The sequence below is a fragment of the Artemia franciscana genome, chromosome 17 (genome assembly GCF_032884065.1).
Source record: "Artemia franciscana chromosome 17, ASM3288406v1, whole genome shotgun sequence".
NCBI classification, from domain to species: domain Eukaryota; kingdom Metazoa; phylum Arthropoda; class Branchiopoda; order Anostraca; family Artemiidae; genus Artemia; species Artemia franciscana.
The window spans coordinates 12,185,296-12,207,937 of NC_088879.1; the positions used below are offsets into that span (position 1 = coordinate 12,185,296).

The window sequence follows — 22,642 nt, forward strand, 5'->3', positions numbered from 1 at the left end:
TAGTAAGTGTGTACTTGCTAAACTGTATAGTGCCCTAGCTCTGCCTCACGCATTTTATATTTCACCACTTTTGGATTTGCTGTCTAAAAGTGAGCAGTTAAAGGTTCGATCGGAGTTTTGTCATTTACTGAAGTTTGTAGTTATATTCCCGCTGCATTACATGTATAGTTTTATTTTGAAATGATATTGCGTTCCAGACCCTTTATATGTAGTGGATTTGATATATTGCAACGTATTTGAGACAAGCTTAAACCGTTTACTTCATTTGCTGTCAATTAACACTATTTACCACTCCTGTTTGGATTAATGTTGTATTTACAAACTATCACAAAGTAGAAACAATAGGGAAAATCTTTTCAACAAATACAAAGCATTAGGGAAAAACTTTGTGTTTGTCTGTTATGGAAAGGCAGTGTGGTCTTCGTCGCTAATTTTTTATTATCTATTATTTTTTAGAAGTTGATTTTTCTTTAAATTTTTGTCTTTACTCTTCTTCTTTTTTGTATATTGTAAGGTGGTAAAAATAAACTTATCTTACTGCCTAGATCATTGAATAGCTAAATATCTAAGCTACACATTAATACGATTATTGTTTCAATTATTTCAAGTTTGTACTTCAATCTATGAAACAATTGACTTGTCTACATGTAGATCTTCATGAGAGAATAATCATTCTATTTTGTTAAATTTGTCAGCTTAGCGTTTCCGGCCTTATTACATATCAATAAAATATTTCTTTTCCTTTACTTCTGACAATATTACATTTATTATCTAGTTCTTGTCATATTATGTAAGAGTATCAAATTCTATTAGTAGCAGAAATTCCAAAATACAATTCCATGTTTGATGCTTAGTTAATGTCATTAAAGTATTCATAAGAATTTTGGGTATTACTTTGAGGGTATTCATCCAGTATTCACGCCAATCATGTATAAAGCAAATAATATGTCATAAACATTTTGGATTAAAAAAATAGAATAATAATTGCTTGAATGTCTATAAGCGAATAGTTTTTATCAATTTACGGGATTAGTTTCCACTTGTTTTTGCTTTATTTCACGGTTCAATGTAATAATGTCAAGGAAAACTTTGCATAGTGTTTTTACCTTAATATTCTTCCAAAAACCAAAAGAAGGCTCATCCCAATTTTAGGTATGAATTGTCATGAGATGGAGCTAGGGGAGCAAAATATGTTTTTATTTTGCAGTCTTTTGTACTTCAATGAGAAACAGTCTACCCGGGTTTGGAGTTAAATTTAGCATATAATGGTAAAATGTCAAAAACATTACGATGAGAACAGCTTTATCTCCTGGTTCCTTCTTAGGTCTGTTCATTCCTTAAAGCTGTGATGTCCTACGATTTGATTTTGGTTGTTATACAACTATTAATCTAAACAAATAAGTTTCTCTGAGGGAAGTGAACAGCGAAGCTGAGACTTAAAACGAACAAAAATTATTGCTTCACAGCCTATGTAATATATATCGACAAAACTATTGCAAAAAAATAACTATTAGTATTTTCCTATTTATTTATTTTATTTAAAACAGGAGAAAGCCATAGGCCTGTCGCTGTGTCTGTAAGATTATAGAAAAGTAGCGTTTTACTGAAAGTACAAAAGCCAAGTATAAAAAACAAGAATATTGATTTAGGAGTCAAAAGTTCATACGCAGCCTGACAACAACAAACTAACCTATAACGCTTTTTATAGTCTTACCAGCCATGATTTGAGTTCCATCTCTTACAGAGCGGAAATAATAGACGAGAGGGAATCCTGGAACCGACTAATTGCCTTATTCCTCGACAAATCTTCTGATACAAAGACCAATGAGGATCTCAGCTCTACTGTTGTCTGACATTAGATGTTTTTTCAGAAGCCTTGTTCGTTTGGCACTCGAGCCGAAATGAGAGATGGTTTCTCGTACGACATCTTGCGCATTCTGTAGAATTGGGACATAACTATCTTCGAGCATGAAATATTAGTAGCATGGCTTACACAATGAAACTAATCTGCAAGTTGGTAACTGTGCTTTATTTCGCCAGCAGCCCCATTTACCAAGCTTGACATGCTAGCTGCTTTGTTATAACCTTGGCGGACGCACTTCGTCTTGTCTAAGCCGGATTTGGTGAATTCACTTAAAAGTAGCCTGCCGAGGCTTTTGCCGTCTAGTCTTTCTTCAAAATTTCATCGGGTGCTGGCCTTTTTATCTCCAGCGAGCCCTGATAAGGTTTGAAAGGCATCGACTACGGTAACCTGTTCTTCTCGGATTGCGTAACCCTTTTCCGATTTTTAAATATAATGACACGCAACTACCATGAGTTTCCTTGTCTGCCTACCGGTGGTTCGTCAGCAATGAGACGCCAAACTCTTGATGTGTTCACTTTTCTGATTGCTTGGGACTTTATAAGTTCTCCAATCGTCTCGATTTTTTCTTTTTGGATCTGCTTACCAGTGAATTTTGCGTTTACAGGTGCAATGTCTACAAGCCTTTGAAGTAGCGAATCGCCCCCCTGAACAAGATACCAAAATAGGTGACGGAAATTACCATTTTTTCTGCTGTGACTACATTAGGGCCCTGATTATTGAGCTTACCATCGTCCCGTTGGCCACGAATGGGTATATTCTGTGCCCTGCAAAGTTTAATTGTCTCCACAGTGCTTGTAAATAATTCAGGGTTCTGGCGTATTTGTTTCGTTCTTTCAGAGTCCAATGCATTCCTGACATCTTGATCCAACAGTTCTTGGTAACGAACGTAAGGAGCATCCCGACACAATAGTAAACGAAACTCTAAAAAACGGAATTTTGATGCTAAAAGATACATCAAAAGAATCGAATTTTTATGCTGATTTTAAATATACAAGTTTCATCAAATTTACTCTTTGTCATTAAAAGTTACCAGCCTGATAAAATTTGCCTTATTTTAGAAAATAGGGAGAAATACCCCCTAAAAGTCTTAGAGTTTTAACGAAAATCACACCATCGCATTCAGCATATCAGAGAACCCTATAGCAAAAATTTCAAGCTCCTATCTACAAAAATGTGGAATTTCGTATTTTTTGCCAGAAGACAGATCATGGGTGCGTGTTTTTTTTTAGGGGTCATCTTATCGACCAAGTGGTCCTAGAATGTCGCAAGAGGGCTCATTCTAACGGAAATGAAAATTTCTAGTGCCCTTTTTAAGTGACCAAAAAATTGGAGGGCACCTAGGCCCCTTCCCACGCTCATTTTTTCCCCAAAGTCAACAGATCAAAATTTTGAGATAACGATTTTGTTCCGCATAGTCGAAAGCCATAATAACTATGTCTTTGGGGATGACTTACTCCCCCACAGTCCCTGGGTGAGGGGCTGCAAGTTACAAACTTTGACCAGTGTTTACATAAGTATTGGTTATTGGGAAGTGTACAGACGTTTTCAGGGGGATTTTTTTGGTTTGGGCGTGGGGTTGAGGGGAGGGGGATATGTGGTAGGATCATTCCTTGGAGGAATATGTCATGGGGGAAGAGAAATTCAATGAAAAGGGCGCGGTATTTTTTAGCATTACTATAAAAAAAAACAATGAAAAATAAATATGAAAAAGTTTTTTAAACTGAAAGTAAGGAGTAGCATTGAAACTTAAAACGAACAGAGATTATTACGCATATGAGGGGTTCTAAAAATACTTTACCGTAAAGAGTGAGGTATTTAGGAGGAGATAAATACCTCGCTCTTTATGCTAAAGTGTTTTTAGCAATTTCAACTATTTATTCTACGGCCTTTCTGATTCAGGGATCATTCTTAAAGAATTGGGACAAAACCTAAGATTTAGTTTAAAGAGCGAGGTATTAACGAGGGGAAAAACCCCCTCATATACATAATAAAAATATAAGAATATAAAAATTTGTTACGTAAGTTAGTTCTTAAGTTACGTATATTTTTTACTAATAAAAATGTTCGTTAAAAATTATAACTTCTAGTTGCCTTTTTAAGTAACCGAAAAATTGGAGGGCAACTAGGCCTCCTTCCCCACCCCTTATTTCTCAAAATCGTCTGATCAAAACTAAGAGATAGCCATTTAGCCAAAAAAAAGAATTAATATGCAAATTTCATTTTAATAATTTATGTACGGAGAGCCAAAATCAGACATGCATTAATTCAAAAACTTTCAGAAATTAAATAAAAAAAACAAGTTTTTTGAAATGAAAGTAAAGAGCGACACTAAAACTTGAAACGAACAGAAATTATTCCGTATATGAAATGGGTTGTCCCCTCCGCAATCCCTCGCTCTTTACCCTAAAGTTTGACTCTTTGCCACAATTCTACTTTTTAAAACAATTAAAAACTTTAGCGTAAAGAGTGAGGGATTGCGGAGGGGACAACCCATTTCATATACGGAGTAATTTCTGTTCGTTTTAAGTTTTAGTGTCGCTCTTTACTTTCATTTCAAAAAACTTGTTTTTTTTATTTAATTTCTGAAAGTTTTTGAATTAATGCATGTCTGATTTTGGCTCTCCGTACATAAATTATTAAAATGAAATTTGCATATTAATTCTTTTTTTTGGCTAAATGGCTATCTCTTAGTTTTGATCAGACGATTTTGAGAAATAAGGGGTGGGGAAGGAGGCCTAGTTGCCCTCCAATTTTTCGGTTACTTAAAAAGGCAACTAGAAGTTTTAATTTTTAACGAACATTTTTATTAGTAAAAAATATACGTAACTTAAGAACTAACTTACGTAACAAACTTTTATATTCTTATATTTTCATTATGTATATGAGGGGGTTTTTCCCCTCGTTAATACCTCGCTCTTTAAACTAAATCTTAGGTTTTGTCCCAATTCTTTAAGAATGATCCCTGAATCAGAAAGGCCGTAGAATAAATAGTTGAAATTACTAAAAACACTTTAGCATAAAGAGCGAGGTATTTATCTCCTCCTAAATACCTCACTCTTTACGCTAGAGTATTTTTAGAACCCCTCATATGCGTAATAATCTCTGTTCGTTTTAAGTTTCAATGTCGCTCCTTACTCTCAGTTAAAAAAAACTAGTTTTTTTTATTTAATCCTCTTACTTAAACGACGCTTAAAGGGCTCCAGCTCTACACTGGTAATTCATATAATACTGTGACTTGGCATGTTGTGTAAGTGTACCATCTTTTCCCCCAGACACAGCCGACCACCCTCTGCCGCTATTTGAGGTTCTTATTATGACACAAACACTACACCAAAGTACCTCGTCTTCTTGGTAACGACTCACCACAGCCAGGGAAACTGGACAAGAAGCTCAATGGTAAGTCGACGAGTAACTTCATCCCTTTTTCATCTTTGTCGGAACTTCGGCTTGGTTCTTTGGCTTCCATCTTTTGTTAAGAAAAAACGTAATATCTCCAGATGTTAGTCGGTTTGTTTCTTTTAGTATCACTGCGAAGCCGAAATCAGAGGAGGGCGTGATGCCGGTGTCAAGCGAGGATGATGTACTGCTACTTGGGTCTGTCGTATCCATCTGCTGCATCTTGGCTCTTGTATAATCTCTCTCGATCCTTCTGGTAGCTGATAAGAAGGTTTCACTTCAATGTCTGTGTCGGAATAGTTTGAAAAAGTCGGCGGTGACAGTTTTTTATCCTTGGTGAAGTTGGTAGGCAGTGTCTCTGTAGTCGAATCTGTGTGAGAACTAGAGGCAACGGGTAACGGCAAACTTGAAGTTATCGTCAGAGTCTTTGAATTTGAATGAGCATCCTGAACAGAGGGAAGCGACAGACTCTTGGCAATTGTTTTTTTTTTTTTTTTTTTTTTTTTTTTTTTTTTTTTTTTTTAATTTTGGAAATCCTAGTGAAGGTAGGCAACTCAAAATAATTGATATTTTTCTCGACACTCGTCGACCGTAAATCGACAGTGTCAAGGCAAATTGGTTTTTCTGAGTTAGCTTTTTTTTAAACGAGTTTATAGGGTTTCATTAGTTCTGTCTGATTAATATTGACCTCCAGTGCTCAATTAAGTTCTAAATTATCAATTCTGAGTATTCCTCTCGTTACAACCAGTTAGGTCATTTTTTCTTTGTAAAATTCCCCGTTAAGCAGAGAAAAAATAAGGAAAATTTTCTCAAAAATGCGCCCTTAGTAGAGATACAGTGTTTTCTTATGATGATGTTGTTCACTTCAGAAATGAATGTTCTGCCTTCTCTCAATATAGGTTGTTCTGCCGAAATATGGTCAAAATGCTGTTTTTACACGTGTATTAATAATTTCCATTGCTCTGGTTTAGGTTTAGGATTTGGTTTAGTTTCGTTCTCTGGATTTTTTTTTATTTCATGGGGAAAAGTATGTTTTTGAAAGTTATCGGTTTCTAATTGAGTACCCGGGAATGCAAGTGGTTGAAACCTCTTGTTGTAGGGTTTTTTCTTCTATAATCACCACTCTACGAATCTATGAAAAAATTGCACCAAAATGTCTGCAAATAGAGGATGCAGTATCAGTTAACCAAAAGTCCTCCCAACCGGAAACGCTGGGTGTTTTGCAGACTTAAAATTTTTCACATGATTCGTTGCAGGCGATCACTTCTGTTTTGCAGATGGGTCCAAAGAAATGTGCTTCTATCAAAGAAGCTGTTGGGGTAATAATAAAAAAATATGGGGGTAATATCGGGGTAGTCAATGACGAAAGGGAGGGAGACAAGGGGAATAAAAAAAAATCTGAATAGTCTCCCAAGTTGTCTTGGGAGTTGTCTAGGACTTCGTCCTAGGAAGATGGTATTCCACCCCGTATCTTACTACAGTCAGGAAACTCAATAAGATAGAGCATGTGAATTAGCTCTCCCAAATCCCACTCGGCAAACTTAAATATCAAACACTTTCCCCAAACCCCGTTTTTAATGTGTCTCCTCTCCCATGACCCATCCTCACGCCCCTATCAATAACTCCTGAAAACCGTACCCTAAATCGACGTGCTCTTCAGAAAGAGAATCGAAAAAATGTGCCAAAAAACTAAAAAAGAAAACACAATCTGAAGATGAAGATCTGCCCTCAGAATCAGTACTTCAACTAGCAAGCAAGTTTAATTATATGAATAATTTCTTCGAAAACGAGGTTTTTATTATAATTTTATGACGAAATGATTTGTAAACTGATCGTGCGAGTTGTTTCATGTCTAAATCTCTAACAGATCAAGAACAAATCTTGGGCGAGGGGGCCACTGTACCAAGGGCGCCAATGTGACTCGAGGTGGGCACTAAGTTGACAAGTTTATTTTAAAAAGATTAAAAAAAGAAGAAAGAACGGAATAAGAGTGCCAGAAATATCTTGGGGGAGGGCGCTCCCTCCGACCCCGTGGATCTGTTCTTGGCCTAAATTGCTTTTAACTCTTTCATTCATCTAATTTCAACCAAATTAGCCATGTAATTAAAATAGATAGATGGATAGATTTATTCACACGAAAGCCCTATTGGGCCATTCGCTATTTAATTATGCACAAATTTAAACTTAAGGATTTATTTTAGGGGAGGGGGGTATTATTAGTCTAAACTTTCCTTTCGATTTCCGGATGTTTTACTAAAATATCCGGAAATATCCTTCGATCCCCTTCCACATTCAGCCATTAGTCTTCGTCTCTTATCCATTCTATGCTCGTATCCAGATTGTTTCTTTTTATCCATTTTGAAATTTTAGCTACAAAGCTACTTTTCAATCTAATGTCAAATTGTGAATTGACAAATAACTATAACTTCCGGTGTTACCGAACGTTTATCTGGTAACACAAAAAAAGCTGATTCATCAAAACACGAGTTTCTATGCTCGTAAAATAGGTGGAAGCTAGCGGTAATCAAAAGATTTTTATGTCAATTTTGTAGATATATACTGAACCGGCTGAAGATAAATAATTTTTGTTCGTTTTAAGTTTCAACTTTGCTCTTTACGTTCATAGGAAAGCTTTGTTTTATGTTGTTAATTGGGTAAATAAGCTACAAATAAATGACCAAATTGACAAGTTTACCTACAAAAACTGTAAAAAAAGAAGAAAAAGAACGGAATTGGAATTGGGGCGCCAGAAAATCTTAGGGGTCCAGGCCCCCCTGGAACCACTCTTGGTATATGCCCCCGGAGTATAAACTTAAAAACCCTTGCCCCTGAGCTCTGGAAGATTTTGTTAACCTTGGAGGCACTGCTATATGTTCTCTGAACTTACTTCTGATGGCTGTCTTAAAGAATCTTTCAGATGCGTTTAGGTAAAAGAGGAATTAGGGGGAAAGGAGGGTGGTTGGCTTCTATCACTTTTGACTCTTAAAAAGGGAACCAGAACCTTTAGTTTCTAATCAAATGAGCCTCCTCTAAAGTTTATGCGACCACCCCTTCCACAAAAATCTTATATGCCCCGGGGCATGACTTACAACCCTTTCCCCCATGCTCTGGGGTTTTCAATCAACCACGAAGGCTTTATTATATGATCTTTGTACTATTTTGAATATAATGGCTATCTCAAAATTTATATTTGATACATTTTGGGAAAGAGGACTGGGGGGGGGGGGGGCACTATTTAGTCTCCGACTCTTAACTCTCAAAAAGGGCTTTAGAATTTCTTATTTCCAATCTAGCTTGTCCCCTCACCTCTTCACAAAACTTTATATGTTAACAATGGGCAACTAGTATAACTTATAGCCCCTGTCCCTGATGGTTTTGGGGGTGGAGAAAGTTGTCATCCCCAAAGACTTAATTCCCGAAGTCCCTAAGCCCTTTCAACCATGTTGAACAAAATGGTGATCTCAAAATTTAGTTTCGATATGTTTGGGGGAATAGTGATCGCGGGGGGGGGGGGGGGGGTGCTGATTGCCCTCAAATCAATTTAACTCTAAAAGAGGGCTTCAATTTCCAATCGAATGAGCGCCTTTCGAAGATTATATGACAATCCCTTCTCTATGCTGTGCCTTGGTCAGAAGAAAAGATTACATTGTCCTAACATCGTTCTTTGCTTAGGCAGGCTGCTATAATTTTCGCTAATATTGAATTACTAATGGGAATAGTCATTTAACAATTGACGGGTCTTCAAAAGCATTGAAAAATGGAAAAACAAGTTTTGAATATTAATTGTCAAATAATAAGAGTAAATGTGCTATAGAATTAATAATGAATATTTCATATTCCTGTTGTTAATTTTTCTACATTTTATTTTACAATTTAATTGTTGTACATTTTCCACGAAAAACGGAGAAATAAAAAAAGTTGAAAATGAATATGAACGCCTAAAGAAAAAAACTTTTTTTGGTGAAAGTATTGTGAAGCACTTTCAATTAATGTTGATTTTATTTAATTGCCATAGAATTTTTGTCTCTTTTTTTTAAATCATGAGCTTTATTTTCTGTCCTTCTTCCAGGGTTGTCCTCAAGTGACTAGCAAAACGCTCGAAACTGTGAAGAGATATTGTCCAAAGCTTCGGTACCTATGTATATCTTGGGATATCTATATGTCAGATAAACACAGTTTATGGGATACTCTGCCGTTACTGAAGTTGGCTTCCAACTTTGATCATGATTACGATTACTAAGATTACTGTAATATTATTACTCTGACGATGAAGATTACTTCAATATTTTTTTCTCGTGATTTTTTGTTGTCCATTAGCACAGTCTCGCAAGCTATGCTTTTGCTGTGCTATTAGGACGATATTTCATTGTTTTGATAATAAAAGTTGTTCTACTACTTCTAATCAATAACCTGTATTATTTGTACTATAGTCATTGTAACTTTACCAGTGAAGGTAGTTTTTAGTTTAACGGTCTTTCAAGCTGAGACTGTCTTATTTGATTTTTATTCAACAATAAGTTGTGGCTGATCGTTTTATATAACGATCTTCTAAATTAATGTATGTTGTGCTTTTTGTTTACATCATTAAGAAAAAAAGTCTTGAATACGAGTAAATTGTTGGAATTATCAAAATTCGCTCCAATTTCTTGAAAAATCAAATAGCCTTAAGAAGCTACGTAGGAAACTTTTTAATATGTAAAAAAAACTCGAAAATTATCTCTTACAATCTGAAAAAAAAATTATTTAATAGCAGCCTTGCAGACAAAGCTTTTCCTATAATTGGTGTTGCCTGAAAAAATTTATTGCAGCGCCCCCTCCTGACTCAAATATAAAATAAAAAAGCCAAATTAAAGACAAAAATTTTATCAAAGTGGGTAATCCCCCAGCTCCCCAAGTCACGGTGCACGGGGCGAATGTCCAAGTTGCCCCTCCCCCAGTTACTGAACGGCTCTGCCTGCAGATTATTCAAAACTTACGAATTACTGGAATAGTAGCAGGGTGTATCAAATATGTATCAGTATAGGAAATAATTTGTCAAGTGTAAGACAACCATAAATCACCATAAATATATAAATGATTACCAAAATACATGCATAAATTCCTATAAATAACTGACTCAATCTCAAGACTTGCAGAAAAAAAGAAGAGTACAGCTGAAGCCCCTCGTGCCTTCTTTATAATTGGACATAATTTGCTCTTTACTAAAAACAATTTCTATTTCAAGCCATGTGTTTAATATCGAAAAAAAAAAATAGACTCCATCATAACCGACATTTCTTAAAAATCAGATGTGGATTATCAGTTAACTTATACACCAATCCCTAAAGAAGCCACGGGGGAAGTCAACTCTATTCCTCTTCGTTTTTACTCGTTCAGACTTTCTGCTCCAGTTTTATTGTTGTTCCTCTTCGTTTTGGGTCTTATTTATTTGGTCATAATGATTTATGGCAGTTTTAAGCTTGAAAAATTATTTGACTATTTCTGCTCATCATCGGGTGAATTTAGTTCTTTAATTTTCTCTGAAAAAATTTGTGTTATGGATTTCAAAATTAACAAGTTTTGGTAATGGAGTCTTTTTCTTTATTCAAATAATATTTTAAATCTTCTCGGTTTTTTCTATAAGAATCCGAATTTTTGCCTGCTATATTTGTGACTTACGAAAATTTAAAAAAAATGCTAATAATATATGCCCAATAGAAAATCTGGATGACTTATTTGACCTAAGTCCCATCCGGCCTTGGTTGCCGTCTCAGGGCCTCTCTCCTCTCAAGCGAATGTATTTGTCGCCTATACTGCTCTCTGTTTTTGCCAATTTGAGAAGACCAGGGAGGTTGCAGTCGGAGAAGTTGTTCTTCCAGCGCTTCGGAAGGCGAGAACCATGGATGAGACCTTCGAAGGCAATTATCGGTAGTTGATCGTTGTACATGCGCTGGACGTGGCCAAGCCAACTGAATTGTTGGACACAGACCCTGCTCAGGATGGGAGTGTTATACTGCAGTCTTTCGAGTAGGTCGGCATTTGAGACTCGATCTATGTATGTTATGCCAGCGATTCGACGCAGCAGCTATGTCTTCAACGCGGCGAGTCTTCTGGAGTCATCTATTCTGACTGTCCATCTTTCACAACCGTAGTTAGCTATAGGAATGATGATGGAGCTGAATAGTTTAAGTTTTAGCTTCACGGAGATTCGATTTTGCTTCCATATTGGCGTCAGAGCTTTGAAGCTGGTGGTGCCCAGAGCGAGGCGTCTTTTCATGTCCACTGAGTGATTATTGTCTTTCGTGATCTGGCTCCCCAGATATATGAAGCTGTCTATCCATTCTATTTCCGCTCCATTAAGCTTTATTTGTGGTAGGGATGGGTTATTGAACGTCGACACGCGCATGAATTTCGTTATATTCTCGTTAATTTTCATTCCGAAGGTTCATGTAAATACTTCCAGGTTGTCTGCTTTGGTTTGGAGTTCAGCGACGGATCCAGCGAGCATGACGATGTCATATGCGTATACCAGCTTATCGATTACGATCCCTTCTATCATTGCCCCATTGTTTGCTTCAACATGCGACATTACACAATGGAGGAAGAGATTAAACATGTGAGGTGCGAGGATGCATCCTTGCAAAACACCAATAGAAGTTTGAAATTCTTCGGTCGTTCCCTCAACTGTTTGTACTTGGCTTCTGAACCGCTCATACATGTTACGAATAAGTGATACCATATTTGACGGGATGCCGTAATGCAGTAGTGTATTCCAAAGGCCATATCTCCAAATTAAGTCGAAAGCTTGTTTGAAGTCAACGAACAATTGAGTCAAGTCAATTGAAATCAATGATAGAGGTCCTGACCGTATCCAAGGCATTTTTCCATTGCTTGACGGATGATAAAAATCTGGTCTATCGTCGAGCGGTTCGCTCAGAAACCCGCCTGATTCTACGGGATGACGTGACTGGTTAATGCCTTTATTCTGTCTAGTAGTATCTTGGTCAACACTTGGCAGGTTGGCTTGTCAGGCTGATTGGACGGTAATTGTCACATTCGGCTTTGGACCCTTTCTTATGCAGAGGAATTATGGTTGCGGAACACCTCGTTTTCGGGAAATATTCCCTGTGGCAAGTCTGTGGTAGAGGTCTGTTACGACTTCTGAGTTGACTTTCAGGAGTTCTGCTGGCAATCCATCTGGTCCAGGCGATTTATTTGATTTGACTGACTTCAAGGCAGCTTCAACCTCGCTTCTGAGTGGTGGTGGGCTTGGTTCCAATGGGGAGATGGTTAAATTCCTAAGAACGGCAGGGTTAGAATTGATTTGGAGGGTACAACTTTTCATGAAAATGTTGTTTCCTCTCTCTTATTCCTATTTTGTCGTTGATGCGAGTCCCGTCCTTATTCAGGAGTACATTTGTTAGTGTAGTTTTGTGCCTCGACACCTCTTTTGTATTCTTTTGTACATGTAATGGGTATAGCCTTTCCGGAAGTCGATCTCGCATTGGTTACTTTTGTCATGAATGTACGTGGTTAGAGTGCGTGTGATCTTCTTTTCTGTTAGTCGCTTAAGATGCTCTCTGCTTTCTGGGTCTTGTCTATTAGCGACAGCACGCTTGTCTTTGCGCAGTTGAATGATCACATCGGTGATCTATGGCTTTTCGGAGCCATTAGTTCTTCCGAAGACTGTCTCGGCTATGTGCATGAAGGTCTCAGTGCTCTTGTTGACTAGGGCGTCTAAATCTATTTCGTCTGGATTCATTGAAAAGTTCTCTAAGAGATTTTTGAGAGCCAAATCGAGATTTATCCTGTAACGTTTGCAAGTTGACTCTTCTTTCAGAAGCTTAATACGGAATCTCGGGAATTTTTTCTAGAATTTTGTTGCCGACTTCAGACAGAGGTGGAAAGATGCCATTACTAGTGCGTGATCACTGTCAAAGTCTCCTCCAGTAAGAGCGACTGTCTAGCGTGCTAGTTTTCCAGCGTTTAAGGACGAGTACATAATCTATGCAGTTTTTGGTGGCTCCGTCAGGCGATCTCCTTGTGACTTTGTCGCTTTCTCGTTGATCACCGTCGGATTTCGAGCCGACAACTGCATTAAATTTTCCAATAACAAGATTATATCTTTTTTGGAATGGAGTATTTGAGGCTTTGGAGTTGGCTGAAAAATTCCTCTGAGCTCTTTTAAATGCGTGAGATAGTCCCAAGGATAAAGCTTCATGGAAAAATGTAATTAATAGTGAAGAGTGTTCTCCAGATGTTGCTTGTAATCTGAGTTTACATGATTCTTATAGTTATTATGTCTCTTTATTTAGTTATATGAATAATAAATTACTTACATTTTTTCCGCAGAAAATAAGACCGTTTCTACCATACAGCATTCGAGAATCTGAAATTTGACCTGTGTCTTTAGATGATATTCGGTCTGCGCTTAAAAACGTTAAACGGTCTCCAACTATGGATAGCGATGGGATCTTTTTTCATTACTTTTCTTATGATTGCATTGCTATTATTTTCCGTTTACAATTACTATTCCAATCATCCCTTGCCGAATCAATTGTCCCGGATAGTTTTTTAGTGGAGTTTTTCTCCTCTATCCCGAAGCGAGGAAAAGACCTTAAAAATTTTAGTAATTATCGACCAAATACTGTTTTATATTTTTTTAGTAATTTATTTGAGCATTTATTAATACCCAAAATTAATTCGTTGTGTGATTTCACATCTCTGCAGTTCGGGTTCTGCAAAGGGTTCAGCTGCTCCCAGGCTCACCATATTCTTACCTGTCTTATGAAAGATGCTATAAAGACTAAGTCCTGTTTACTGTGTTACGGTTGATATTTTGGACGCTTTTGATAATTATGTGCATTCAAATGCCTTTTATTGCTTGGCCACTTCTGGGGTTAGTATGCCATCCCAAACTTCTTGAAATAGTGTTAAAAATGAGAAGTATAATATTAAGATCGCCATTTTTGGAAACCTTGTGAAGAAAACTTATGACTCACCAGCTTGAGTAACAAGAAAAATACTTCCTTTAAAAAGTGAACACTGATATGTCCACTTTTTTTTACTTTTTTCTTCCATAAAAAGGAAAAGAAGAGGAAGACAAAAGCCACAAATCACTAATTTAAGGCTAATAAAAAAAGAAAGATAAAAAAACGACGCTACGACCCGATAAGAAAAGCTTCGAACACAAAAAAGGGTTTGAACCCAGTTTATGTGTCCACTTTTTACTTTTTTCTTCTGAAAAAAGGAAGAGAACAGCAAATAACATAAATCACTAATTTAAGGCTAGTAAGAAAAGCAAGATAAAAAAAAAATGGCCACTACAACCCTAAGAAAAGCTTCGAATACAGACAAGGGTTCAAACGCAGTATGTGTGTCTGTTTTTTTTTAGTTTTTTCTTCCTTAAAAATGAAAGAAAAGAAGAGAACAGCATAAATCACAAATCTAAGGCTAATAAGAAAAGCAAGACGTAGAAAATGGCACCTACAACCTAATAAAAAGCTTCGAATAAAGAAAATGGTTAAAACCGATTCTGTGTGCCCCCTTTTTTTACTTTTACCTCCTGAAAAAAGGAATGAAATTAGGAGAACGGCAAAAACATAAATCACCACCGCCTTGACCGCCATGACTGCATAAAAAAATTTTGAACACAAAACGGGTTCGGGTCCGATACGTGTGTCGACTTTTTTCTTTCGAAAAAAGGAATTGAAAATATGAAAACGACAAAAAACATAAATCACTAATTTAAGGCTAATGAGATAAGCAATAAAAAGAGATGGACGCCAAGACCCGATAAAATGCATCAAACACAAAAAAGGGTTGAAGCCCAGGTTGTGTGTTAGTTTTATTTTCTTTTTTTTCGAAAAAAGAAAGAAAAGAAGAGAACGGAAAAAATATAAATCACCAATTGAAGGCTAATAAGAAAAGCAAGATGAAAAAAAAATGGCCGCTATGTTCCAATAAAAAAACTTCGAACACAGAGAAGGGTTCGAACCAGTTACGTGTGTCCACTTTTTTTTACTTTTTTCTTCCGAAAAAAAAGGAAAGAAAAGAAGAGAAGGGCAAAAAAAAAAAATCACTAATTTAAGGCTATTAAGGAAAGCAAGATTTAAAAAAATGACTTCTATGACCCGATAAAAAAGCTTTGATAATAGAAAAGGGTCCAAACCCGGAACGTGTGTCCACTTTTTTTTTAACTTTATTTCTTCAAAAAAAGGAATGGAAAACAAAAGACGGCAAAAAACAAGTCACTAGTTTAAGGCTATTAAAAAAAGCTATAAAAAAGGATGGTCACTAAGACGTGATAAAAAAAAAGTTTCGAACACAAAAAAGGGTTCAAACCCATAATGTTTGTCTACTTTTTTATTTTTTTCTTCTGAATAAAGAGAAGGAGAAGAAGATAACGACAAAAATATAAATCAATACTTTAAGGCCAATATGAAGAGCAAAATAAACAAAAGAAAGAAAAAAAAGTCGCTATTACCCGATGAAAAAAAAAAAAAAACTTCAAACACAGAAAAAGGTCTGAGCCCGGTATGTTTGTGAACTTTTTCTTCTAAAAAATAAAAATAAAAGAACAAATCGGCTAAAAACATAAATCACTAAAATAAGGTTAATAAGAAAAGGAAGATGAGGAAAAATGGACACTAAGACCCGACGCAAACAATTCGAACACAACAGAAAAGCAAGTTTTAGTGATTAACTGGCATATTCTAATTTTGTCAGAAACAACAAATATAGCCTAAATATAGATATTTTTTTTAACCATCTTTCAATGTTGCATCTATGCAAACAAATCTTGAACAATACAGGGGTGTCAATTAGGGGAGAGATTTGAAAGATATACGGGGTGCCGATAAGGGGGGGGGGAATATAGGGGTGCCCGTAGATTAAAAAAAAAATCTTGGTTCTATCAAATACATTTTTTCTATTTTATTTTGGATTACTGATTGTTTTGCCCCCCCCCCACCTTCTACGTTTTGTGAATTGGTACCTCAAGCCAATCAACTATCAGAAAGCAAATTTTCTTCCCTAAGTAGATTTACCACGAGAAACTGTTGATTAGAATTTAACCAAATTATATTTAAAACAGAGCAGTTTACTATCCTCCCTAGCCAGCAACTTTCAAATCAACATGGTCTTAAGTGACCATTGGAAACTGGTAATCACAGTAGGGAGGGAAATATAGGTTTGCCCGTAGATTAAAAAAAACTTCTTGGTTTTATTAAATACCTATTTTCTATTTTAGTATGGACTATTGATTGTTTTGCCCCCCCCCCCCCTTTAGGTTGTTCTGAATCGGTGCTACTGGTACCTCAAGCCAAGCAGATTTTATTCCTTAAGTAGATTTACCACGAGAAACAGGTGATTAGAATTTAACCAAATTATATTTAAAACAGAGCAGTTTACTATCCTCCCTAGCCAGCAACTTTCAAATCAACATGGTCTAAAGTGACCATTGGAAACTGGTAATCACAGTAGGGAGGGAAATATAGGTTTGCCCGTAGATTAAAAAAAACTTCTTGGTTTTATTAAATACCTATTTTCTATTTTAGTATGGACTATTGATTGTTTTGCCCCCCCCCCCTTTAGGTTGTTCTGAATCGGTGCTACTGGTACCTCAAGCCAAGCAGATTTTATTCCTTAAGTAGATTTACCACGAGAAACAGGTGATTAGAATTTAACCACATTATATTTAAAACAGAGCCAATTATCATCACTAACCAGCAACTTTTAAATGAATATAGTCTTAAGTGACCATTGGAAACTAATAATCACAATATTTCTACTGTTATACATTCATCAAAAATTTTTATACAGCTTGAAAAGGCTTCAAAAATAGTAAATTACTTGAAGAAACAAATGAAAGCTATTGTTCACAACTACAAAACTGGACAAAAACTCAGACAAATGAGCCAACAGTTAGAAACAAGATACTTCAATTAGAGGACACTTGTTAGCACAACATCTCTAATCACCATTGAACATAGTAAGCTAGAAACAAGACTGAAAGAGAACTGACATCACAACTAGTAATCAGAAATAGGATAAAATGCTGCAAATGAAGATATCTAGGTCCTGCCATACATATGAATGAAACTTGGCGGCCCTAAGCTGTTCTCCAAAGGTAATAAAGCAAATCCAAGTGAAGAATTACCCAAACATGGTAATACCAATGAACTCTGAAATCTTAATGCAACTTTACTTCCAAAAAGGGAGGATGTGCTGGCTGGACCAAGCCTGAGGAATGACTAATATCACTTATGACACCCTAATTACCACTGAAACCACAAGAAGATATTTGGTAATAGGCTCAGATCTAGAACAGTTTTTTTGGAGGGGGGTGGGAAATATTACAAAGGTGCCAATAATTGATCAAATTGACCGATTTATTCTAAAAAAGACTAGCATTAAAGAAAAACGAGGGTAAGAGGGATCCAGACAAAAATATGAAGGGCCCAGAGTCCCTCCCCTGGACCCTCTGGATCCACTGGCGTAAGTAAACGTCTAAAAAAGGAACAGATGGGAATAGAAATACATAATATTCAGAAAATACAGTGTAGGACTAAAGTAGAAATCAAAAAGGTAATACATCCTAAGATCGGGTTAACAAAGCCATTTAGAGAATAGACAAAATCGGTACTTTTATGCATGGCTTAGAGCAATCTATGTTCCCAAAGGTGGGTTGGGTGGTTGTAGGATGCAATTTTTACATTTGGAAGTTCTATTTATGAAAAGTTTTTTGGTAGATTTTTTTCAATTCTTGCCAGTAGCCTACTATAGACTTTCCTTGTTCTAATTTGTGAAAGTTTACTACCAAAGCGACCCTTGATTGAAAATAGTTGCAACACTTTCTTGATTCAAGGAGCTGTGCTTAAAATTAAGTTTAGCATTGGAAAATCATAGAATAAAGCTAGGAATATAGGTAAAGCTATAAGGAAGAGCTTAACTTAACATTATTTTTTCCATGAATTTATGAGAAAAAATTCAATTTAAATAAAATGCTCGGGGACGGCAAGCCACTGGTGCGCTAAAACATTTTTGTGATATGTTGCCAAAAACTGATTGGTGGCACGCCGTTAATTCATCGGCGTTTCTTCTATTTTTAGGTTTGTTTTGCTTTTTTTAATTCCAAAGACTAAATGGACAAGTACTTATCCAATGGGAGGGGACAGGGAATGCTAAATCTTCCCCAAATCCCCAAGTTAATTTCTGTCCAGCTCGAAAAAACGTAACAAATATTAATATAAACAATTTTGAAGCGTTTTTTAAAGTTTTTTTAAACCTCCCACCTTTTAAACAAAATCTTGGAACCGTTTTTGTAAATTGTTATAAGTTGTTTTCGGATGGCCTTCGAAGCAAAATTTTTTGGGGTCTATAATTTCTTTTTATCTTCGTTACCATAAACAAAAATCAGACAAAATAAGGACGAAACATGAATCTTAACTTCTCTGTACCATAATTTTAATCCAAAGGATTGACAATGAGACTTTAAACTGCCTGAAAATTGAAATAATCTAACAAAAGGAAATTTAAAATTAACTTGACTTTAAGTCCTAAAATAAATTTAAAACAAATTTCTCTGGTTACCAAGCTCCAGTCGAAAGAACAATTTCTCAACAAGGAGAAATCTTCTCAGAAATGGGAACTGCTAAGAAATCCAGGTGTTGGCATGGCAACCTCAAAGATACCGATCCTGAAGTGGAAAATGAAAATGGTAAGTTTTCAATAATCCCAAGAAAAAGAAGGGCATTGATAAAGAGTATTGATATTAGTAAATCTATGCTCTTTTTCTCGACATAAATTGTTGGGTCCACAGATATGATAACTTAGACCTTAGTACTATGCAAATAATAAATTAGAGACCTTTTGCTCTCTACTATGTCAGTGCAGCTATATTGGGTATGGCGCTAAGTATACATCTAAGAACACTAAATCTCACAATTTAGCTTTCAGACCACGGTATAGAAGCACTTTATATAAGCTATGGACCAAGTTAAATTGGGATCCAGTGTAATATTCATCCTCCAAACATGAATTTATTCTTGTTTTTATTGCATGTCTTTAAAGTTTTATCCATTTGACGTAGTGTAGCCCTATTTGAAAATAATTTCATAGATGACAATATTTCTATTTATAGTTATATTTTTAATTATATTTATATTATTATTTATTATGCACAGTATATCGCTTATCTTACACGGCGGAAGAATTCAGTCATACTCCATAAAGTCTTATAAAAATACATTGGTCAAAAAGTAGTTCGTCCGGGACGGGGTAAATATAGCTGCTAACGCTCTTCCTCCACCCAGTTCCAATTAGAGCTTCAATGTTTTCTCCCATGCAAGAATATCCTACTTTCTTTAAGTTTGTCTTCAGAATTTCTTCCCACTCTATTTGAGAAGGACCTAGCCTTTATAAAGATGACATCCATAAAAGAGGAATTAATCCTCACGTTTCATAAAGCTTAATCTTTGATATACTGTCGTTCAAAGAATCATCTTCCATGGCCATATTTACCAGCTTCCACTATTGTCATAATCAAATACATCATAACCATGGTTATAAGACCATTGACTCCCACTATTGTCATAATAAAATAAAATCATAATCGTGGTCATAAGACTATTGACTCCCGTTATTGTCACAATCGAATGACATCATAACTGTGGTCATAAGACTATTAATTCCCGCTTTTGTCATAATCAAATAACATCATAACCGTGGTTATAAGACGATTGACTCCTACTTTTGTAAGAATCAATTAACATCATAACCATCGTAATATGACTTTTCTTTCAATTCTTCTATACTTTTTTAACGTCGAAAAAAGTCCCCACGTCTTTCCATTTATTACTAAAATAAAATATAAAATATAATAAAGGATTCTATTTAATAGGTCTTATTTTTTGGCCCCAAAGAATGGCCAAAAACCCAATGTTTAACAATCTGCCATCTATAGTCTGTAAAACATGGTCTGCCCATGTTAGTGTTTCTTCCATTATTGTCCCAGCTAGTGGAGTTATACCTTGTTTTTCATACAGCTTAATGTTAGGTATTCCTTGCCAAATAGACTACCAACCTAAACTCCAACCTTAAAAGCAGCAAAATAATTTCTGTATATAGCTCAGATCATTTAAATTTAATAATCGATAACGTTTAAAAAGATAGGGCGTTTGCTAAAGCCTCTCTATCAGTTGAATCCAATGAAATATAAAGTTGAAGACTACACTCACCTGATGAATGAGAATTTTCTGTATTATTAACCTAAGAGTTAAAATATTGTTGAGATATCCTCCGAAAACGACACTGTCTCTCTCAAAAGAACTTAATTCACAATATTTCTTAGTCTAATAAGTGCCATTATGCCAAGTAATTTACTTTGTACAGAAACGGAAGAATAAACCATTTTAAAACTTTACAAAAAAAAAACTATAAGCAATTATCTTATTATTCAAAAACCTTCATTAAGATATTGGTCCCTTGATTATTTTTTATGAAGAAAAAATTGTTTTGGCGAAGGTACAGGAAAATTTTCTTTACAATGAAATGACTAAGTCAATTAAAATATAATAAAAATAAAACAAATTCAGCTAAAAATAATCTTTTTTATTCTATTTTTTTCATTTTTATAGCTTCAGTTCCTATCAGTGATACGATATCCGACAGCAACTGTACATCTCCTAAGCACAGTATTGTCATATCAGAATCCGCAACTCCTCTTTCTGGGGCAGACGACGAAATGTCTGATGAGGAATCAGTTAAAGCCCAGAATCGGCGGAAAAGCAGCGTCTTATTAGTTCCTGAGAAAAGGAGTCGCCACTCACGTCGTCATGAAAGAGGCAATTGCAGCAACAGTTTTTTGTTTTGTAAGTTATTTTTGTAAAATATACCTGTTATAATTATATGTTTCGTTTGGTTTTGATATCGATTAAATCATCTGCCATAATGATTTGGTATCCTAACTTCAAATAAAACGACTGATGTGCCTTGCATATTGATATATGAGGTCTGAAGTAACGGAACTTTAAGAAATTTCACATATTTTATTGATTTTTCTGAAGCTTTCTGCTCTTCACATAACTCATGTTTTTTGTATTTTATACGAATATTTCCTTCCTCTACCTTGAAACAGTTTCCATTCTACGTGAACTAATTGAATAGCCTGAACGATACTAGAGATTAGATTTTATTATATCAAAAGCATTTTCGTTCTACAACATCAACCACTGTTACTCGATAAACCAAGTTAAAAAAATAATAAAATTCGAATGGAAGTAAGGCGTAACTAAAAAATTGAAAGAAAAACAAGCCATACTATATATGATAGCGTGTACCACCCTTTTCCCTTCCCAAAACACTTCATTCTTTACTCTACGGCGTGATCTGGAAGCAGCTAAAAAATTAGTCAGACAACAATGAGGAACGAAGCCGTCGCTTCCACCTAAGGCTAAATTTTAAAGAAACCTCTTACTGTTGTACTTCAACGGTCTTTTATCATTGTTTACAAAATTGAATTTCACTTAAGTACAAGTATTTGGAGATATTCAGCTAAATGACGATCTTAAGTGGAGAGGCAACAATCCAAAAAATCTGAATGGTTGGCTGGAAAATGCTTATATGAGGTTTTTATTTCTAAAAAACGTCTATCACAAACCCAGGTGACCGGAATTCACACTTTAGTGTCAAAAAATACAAAATAAACAAGCAAATATAATAAGTCTGGAAATGTTTTTTTTCCAAAAAGTTGAAAAAGTTGTAAAAAATAACAGTTGTCAAAACAGTAGAAAATGTCCAAATAATCTTACACTAAAACACACAAAGTACAAATCAATTAAAAAATAACTAAATTTGTTAGCTAAAAATTTAAGAATTGCAAGGTAAACAAAAGAGGGGGGGGGATTTCATGTATTTAACATGCTCACTATGTAGAGGATGAAAGTCCTTGTGTGTCTTTTGGTAGACAGTATAAATGGGGTAAAAAGGGGAATTTTTATTGAAGTAGAACGAGGGAGGCGAGGACGAAAGGGGAACTAAATAGGGAAAAGGTACTTTTCCCAGAGACTATGAAGGGTATTGTTGGCGAAATAAAGAAAATTTGTATTCTGGGTGACAAGATCAGTTCTTCGAAGAATGGAGATATAAGGGATTTTAACCTCATTCAAAATAATACTTAGGCACCTTTTTTTTTAGACCGCCTCTATTCTTGCTGACAATTGCCAAACAGGACACATGTACTCCATGATTGTGCGTACATATGAAAGGTAGATTCTCAAGCAATGGGATTTAGGACATTTAAAATTTTAAGGAGGAACAATGTGGTATTTACGCTTGGACATGACGATCCCATTTTAAGTCACTTGTGATGACAACACCCAGTAATTTTGTAGTGCTAACTGA

The 22,642-nt window shown here is 35.6% G+C and overlaps 1 protein-coding gene and 1 long non-coding RNA gene across 7 annotated transcripts in view; both read left to right on the forward strand.

Annotated features, from left to right (window-relative positions):
• Positions 1-9,655, forward strand: part of LOC136037861 (F-box and leucine-rich repeat protein 13-like) — a 31,661-nt gene extending 22,006 nt beyond the window's left edge. For 2 of the 6 annotated variants that reach the window (XM_065720712.1, XM_065720711.1), the window contains one exon: positions 9,330-9,655. In XM_065720712.1, coding sequence (XP_065576784.1) covers positions 9,330-9,345 — 16 coding nt within the window. In that variant the 3' untranslated portion in view covers positions 9,346-9,655. Of the gene's footprint in view, positions 1-1,744; positions 2,014-5,136; positions 5,261-5,386; positions 5,806-9,329 lie in introns of those variants that run through there. The other 4 variants (XR_010620057.1, XR_010620056.1, XR_010620055.1 and 1 more) reach the window with 4 other exon arrangements.
• Positions 9,656-13,308: 3,653 nt separating this feature from the next.
• Positions 13,309-21,147, forward strand: LOC136037863 (uncharacterized). Its single transcript, XR_010620058.1, has 2 exons — positions 13,309-18,959; positions 20,878-21,147. It is a non-coding gene; the product is annotated as an uncharacterized LOC136037863 (long non-coding RNA).
• The last annotated feature ends 1,495 nt before the right edge of the window (positions 21,148-22,642 follow it).